Source organism: Mirounga angustirostris, unplaced genomic scaffold (assembly GCF_029215605.1).
Source record: "Mirounga angustirostris isolate CCGP_5_RB_7025 unplaced genomic scaffold, mMirAng1.0.hap1 SCAF_10, whole genome shotgun sequence".
NCBI classification, from domain to species: domain Eukaryota; kingdom Metazoa; phylum Chordata; class Mammalia; order Carnivora; family Phocidae; genus Mirounga; species Mirounga angustirostris.
In genome coordinates, this window is record NW_026991718.1 from 112,506,827 (window position 1) to 112,512,962 (window position 6,136).

General features: G+C 54.9%; 1 protein-coding gene across 1 annotated transcript; it reads right to left on the bottom strand.

Moving 5' to 3' along the window:
• Positions 1 to 615: 615 nt before the first annotated feature.
• SRXN1 (sulfiredoxin 1) lies at positions 616 to 5,150 on the bottom strand. The gene is made up of 2 exons (XM_045885594.3): positions 4,774 to 5,150; positions 616 to 2,231 (listed from the first exon to the last, which is right to left on the bottom strand). The coding sequence occupies exons 1-2, from the start codon at positions 4,993 to 4,995 to the stop codon at positions 2,028 to 2,030; spliced, it is 426 nt and encodes a 141-aa protein (XP_045741550.1). The 5' UTR covers positions 4,996 to 5,150; the 3' UTR covers positions 616 to 2,027.
• Between the last annotated feature and the right edge of the window lie 986 nt (positions 5,151 to 6,136).

Below are 6,136 nucleotides of genomic sequence, written 5' to 3' on the forward strand. Positions count from 1 at the left end.
GGCTCCTGGGACTCAGCCCAATGTGGGTGGAGGGGGTGTCACCATATTTGAAAATCATTGCCTAAGTCTGGATCAGTGGTCTCAGCTTGTGGTCCCTGGACAGCAGCAGCATCCGCACCGGGAACTCGGTAGAAAAGCAAATCCGCAGGCCCCACTCCAGACCTGCTAAGTCAGAGACTCGGGCTGGGTCCCAGCAATCTGTTGTAGCAAACCTGTTGAGAACCTAAACTGGCAGTCCAAAGCAAGTACACCCTCTCATTTTTATTAAATGAGCTTTTATTTGGGAATGATTTTTGACTTACAGAAAAGCTGCAAAGAGAGTAAAGAGTTCCCCCAAATTCTGCACCCAGCCTACACCACCATCACCTTACGTTTTACATGTACATTTGTCAAAACTAAGAGACTGAGACTGGTATATTATTATTAAGTAAAATCCACACCTTATTCAGATCTCCAGTTTTTCCACCAATGTCCTTTTTTGGTTCTAGGATATTACACTGCATTTAGGACTATATTCATTTTACATTTAAATTGGTCACCTCAGTCATCTTTCCCTGGGACAGAGAAGGGGTGGGAAAGCTGTTGTCTTGGTTACTGAGCTGGGAAAACTGAGGCTTGAAAACATCCAGGGACCGAGATCCCTTAGCAGAACAGTGAGAGCAAAACCTGCTTCACTCTGCACCCTTCCTGTCCCTCTTCCCTTCACCCAGGACTCTTGTCTTCAGAAGCCCCTTTGGAATGTCCCATCTGGCCTACCCCCACCCCACCAGTGCAGACCATGGCAGATGCCCCTAGTAGAGCAGGCCCAGCCCTGGGAGAGATCCACCTGCCTTGCAGCTTCTATTTTCACTCTCATGATACTCTGAAGCCATGTCAGTAAGCCTGAGCGAAACTGCTGGAGAGACCGCAGCATGGACGAGGACAAAGTCACCCAGCCATCGGCCTGCCAAATGCCAGACAAGTGAGTAGGGCCATCTTAGACCATCCAGCCCTATTCGAGGTAATAGCTGACTGCGTGCAGCCTTGGGAGTGACGCTGGGTGAGCCCAGTAGAACTGTCCCAATGTGTCCAGCCCAAATTGCAAACCCGCAGAACTGTAGGCAAATGAATGACGTGCATTCAGCTGTCAATTTTGGAGATGGTCTGTTACACAAGACTAACTAATACACCATTCCTTATTTCTCTCTTGGTAATGGGATTCCAATTTTATTTCAGGAAGCGGTGTGCCAGTTCCACGAGATGGAATATGAAGGGTCTACTAATTATGACAAATCTGTTCCCTGCCATCTTAGCTTTCTTTGCAGCCAGGGGTGGCAACAGTAGCTGGTTTGGGCCAAGGAGACCTAAGTAGAAATAAGCAGGGGGCTAGAACAGGAAACAGGCCTCTGAAAAAGGTCTGACTTCATGACAGAAGTCGACAGCTGGCTTGGCCCTTCTTCCTCCCCCACACTTTTCTTCCTTAACACAGCCACGATTTCTGGAGGTCCAGCAGCCATCTTTGACCATGAAGTAACAAGCAACGAGGGAAAGGCCAAAAGGAATCAGAGATGTGAGCCCTATCTTCACTGGGGTGCTGAACCAATATCACCTGTCTCCAGAATTCACGCTATGTGGACAGACTTCTCTTTGTTTAAGCCACTGTAACCTTTACTTGCAGCTGAACGTATTCCACATAATGGCAGATTCACAGACAAAAACGTAGAAGGAGCCTTGTGCTTGGGAATCTGGAGCCAGGAACAGGTCGCTCTCCAAACCCATCTCCTTTTCCATTTCATTCTCTCAAGAATACCTCGAGAGCAAAGACATGTCCCCGTTTCCGCAGCAGTGGCATCTGGGGCTCCCACATTGTTCAGTAATGAGTCCAAGGTCTTGCAGCTAGTGGAACAGGTGCTCAGAGTCAGACCGCCCCCCCTAGGCACAGAGAACGTGCCCCCGAGCCCCTGATCGCTTCCTGCGTGGCCTGGCCCCCTGGAGGCCGGCTGTGTCTTCCGGGCTCTTGGGAGTGTTGGGAGGCGCCGAGGAGGCTGCTATTGTAAGTCTGGTGTTGAAGCACCCAGGTACACCCTGAGGTCCGAGAGGGTGGACCGGACAAGCTTGGCAGGGATGGTCTCTCGCTGCAGCTGCTGGTAGGCTGCATAGCGGTGGCAGCCCCCGAAGGAGTAGAAGTAGTCACCACCCTGGGCCCCTTTGATCCAGAGGACGTCAATAGGGGGGACGCTGCCTGGATCCTCCTAGAGAAGAGGACACAGTGTCAGTGAGCACGGCACAAGGCTTGGCGGTTTGCGGTGCGGACTCTGTTAACCTGCGCTGAGCTCCAACAGGGTACTCACTGGCTCATGCTGGCTTGTGAGAGACAACTGTTAAATATTCAGGAATTTTGTGAGCTGGTTGTCATCAACTCGGTAGCTTGAAAATCAGCCACAGTGATTTACATCAGGGAAACGAGCAGATGCTACAAATCAGGGCTTTCCCCCCCTAGAGACCAGGTTGTTAAACATTTATGAGTTTATTATTATACCACATACACACTATCTGTTTGGCCCTGTTCTAGACGCCGGGAATAAAGGACAGCCAGACTGGGCCAGGCATAGCCCCTGCCTTCACGGGACTCCAGTCTGGTGGGGATGGAGCATACTGGGGAGACCACATTAGGCGTGAGCTGCCTAGAAGGCCTCCTGCCAACTGGCCCATGGGTTCTCTTTTATTATGCTTATTTGATGGGTTCATTTATCCATTTATTCCAGAAATTATTAGTAAGCGGTAAGGCCCAGCAGTGACAGGCGGGGGCTCTGGAACCCAAAAAATCCTGCATCCGAATTTCAGCTCCTCCACTGAGCTGCTGGGGGACCCAGAGCAAATGGCCTCAGCACTCTGAGCACTGTTCCTCATCTGTAAAATGGGTGTGGATGCTCTATGGGGCTGCGGGTGAAGTCACAGAGCTGACACCTGGGGGGTGTGGAGCACAGCCTGGCCGGCAGTGGGGCATGAACGAGGAGCCAGTGCTCGGCAGGCCTTGTGCTGGGCGCCGGGGGCACGATGGTGGGTGGGCGGGGTCACGGCCCCCCAAAACGTCCCCATCCTAATCCCTGGAGCCTGTGTAGGCCAAGGAGATTTTGCAGATGGAATGCAGTTAAGGATCCTGAGATGGAGAGATTATTCTGGGTTATCCAGATGGGTTAAATGTAATCACTGGCGTCCTTGAAAGTGGAAAAGGCAAAAGAGGAGGTCTGATGTCACTGGCTTTGAAGATGGGGGTAAAGAAGCCAGGAGCCAAAGATTGTGGGTGGCCTCTAGAAGCTGGGAAAGGCAAGGAAAAGAATTCTCCCCAAGAGCCTCCAAAAGGAATGCCGCCCTGCTGACACCTTGATTGTAGCCCACTGAGACCTATTTTGGACTTCTGAACTACAGAACTATGAAATAAAACATTTGTATTGTTCTAAGCCACTACTCCTGGCAATTTGTTACAGTTGCCATAGGAAATGAATACATATGGTAAGTAAAGACAGGCTTGGTTCCTGCCCTCCCCGAGCATATGGTTCTAGCATGGAAGACAGATGTCTAAACAGGCCATTAAAACCCAGGGGGATCGGAGCTATGCTGGTGAGCATGCAGGTGTCTGGGGGCCCATAAGATGCCACTAACCCAGTAGGGGGGCATCAGGGAAGACACGGACACTGGGACAGTAAGACCAAGAAGGAGTTAGAAACAGTAAAGAAGAGATGGAAGAGTTCCTGGCAGGGGTAAAAGAGCCTGTGCAAAGGCCCGGGGGTGAGAGAGTGCATACATGGCTAGATCCTCCACAAACAGCTGGGCACCATGCTAGTTAGTGTTGAGGAAACTGCCAGGATATGACCAAAGTCCCCGCTTTTGTACAGTTGACCCGAGAAGACAGACAATAGAACACAAACAAATATATAAGCCAGGGGGACAGAAGTGGTTTATGGGAAAATACCTCGGGTTAAGGGGGGGAAATCTTGAGAGGCCAGGGCAGTGTTAGCAAGGGCAGGGAGGGGGCAGAGGCCTGAGCCAAGAGAGGGGGCAGGCCCTGTGGCGATCTGGGGAGCTGTAGAGGGGTCCGGTGGGGCCTTGGAGTCTCCCAGGACCACCTTCCAAGGGTCTGATGGGGAAAGGTGACAGGATGCCACGCAGGCCCAACCTGACACCCCCATAAAGTTCCTGCCAGGATCACTTCCCCGTTCTTCAACACCCTCCCTCAGTCATGGGGCTGACCCCTGTCCTCTCCCAGATCCAGTTCCAGCAAGGGCCTCCCAGCAGACATGACATGTCCAGTCCCACAGCCCCTGACTGTGACAGCCAGAAATGACAGCATGGCTTAACTCCAGAGTGTGGTGGCCAAGCTGCTGGGCACTGGAGCCAGTCTGTGCCACTTTCAAAGTGCCTGACCTTGGACAAGTTACTTAAAAAAAAAAAAAAAAATCCTCCGGTGCCTCAGTTTCCCCGTCTGTAAAAGAGGGACAGTAGTAGCATCTACCTCACAGCGTTGGCACTTGAAACAGCTCCTGGGCACTGCAAGTGCTATTTATAAAGCAAGTGCTTTATAAATAGAGTTCGCGATCGTTTTTTTAATGATCTCCTCCAATCTCCTGCTTGCTCATGCGAGGAAACGGAGGCCCAGAGAGGCCCAGCCCCTTGCTCAAGGTCACACAGCAAATGCTGGGCTCCGTCGGAGCGCCTGGAACCAGTCCCGTCTCGAGTCCAGTGTGACCTCCCTTCTGCGGAGCCCTCCCTCCGGCCCGCCTCCCCGGGCCTCACCCGGATCGCGTCCACGAGGCTCTGCACCTTGGCCGGGTCCAGCACGGACGGCAGTGGCCGGATGAGCACGCTCAGCGGCACGTTGTGCACCGCGGCGATGCAGCCCGAGTGGATGCTGCCGCCCTGCGCGCCGCCGCTCGGCCCGGGTCCCCCAGGCGCCCCCCGGCCGACCCCGGCCCCGGCCCCGGCCCTGCCCAGCGCTCCTCCCGCGCGCAGCCCCATCGCTCCGCCGCCACCGCAGCCGCGCCTCCCGCGAGCTTTAACCCCGGCCGGGCCGTACCACTCTGCGCAGGCGGCGGGGGCGGCCGCCGGGGCGAGCGCGTGTCCCCCCCGCCCGGAAGTGGTCCGGCCCCGCGCTCCCCGCGGGCTGCGCGCTGCAGACCGCGCGGGACTCGGGCTGTCCGCTGGGGGGCGCCCCGCAGCCTCCCCTCCGCCGCGCCGCGTCCCGGAGTGGAAGCGCCCGGGCGGGCTGACTCAGGGTGAGTCTGCAGGTCGCGGGGCGGGAGGGGCGCGGCTGACGCGGAGGCCCGGGTGACTCAGGCCCGCGGCGGGGGCGGGGGCGGGGACGAGGGGGGCGGCCGGACCTGCCGGGCGAGGATGAGTCGGCAAAACCCGCGGTGCTCGGCGGCCCCGGCCGTCGGAGCAGTAGCCGGAATGGCCGAGGAAGCGATACCAATACCGACAAGAGTAAAACTACGAATCTGGTGCTGTCAGGCGCTGTTCGGAACACTTTGCATGGGTATTAACTTATTTCAGTCTCCAAACAACCCCGCAAGATAGGTGTGATTATTATTCCCTTTTTACAGATGAGAAGACTGAGACACAGCGAGTTTTAAGTGATTCGCCCAAGGTCACGGAGCTAGTAAGTGGCTGAGCCAGGCAGGGTTCAAATCCAGGCTGTCTCACTCCAGAGTACATTCTGTACCTCACTGCTGGCTGCCTCTGTTCAGCCAAAGTAACTGTCACAAGGAGCCTTCTGGAATGCTGCTGACAATGTGTGGGCACTGCCCTAAGCATGCCCACTAACTCTCTCATCGCATCCTCACAGCACCACTAAGACGTAGAATTATTGAACTGCTTGTCCAAGGTAGGGCAGCTGAAAATGAAAGTCATCTGAGCCTTATAGCCCAGGACCACTTAGCCACCAACACCTGCTTACAGATGTGGACACTGAGGCTGAGGAGGGGGTGGGGTGGGGTGGGTGGTGGCGGTGGTGATGACTTGGGTCCAGACATGCTGAGTGCAAGCCCCACTCTCTCCCATTCAAAGTCCTCTGTCCTCTGAGGCCCAGGTTCAGCACCCAGCATCCTCTGGGGCCAGGGGGAGGTAGGCAGAGGCTCCTGGTTTACTTATTTATTTATTT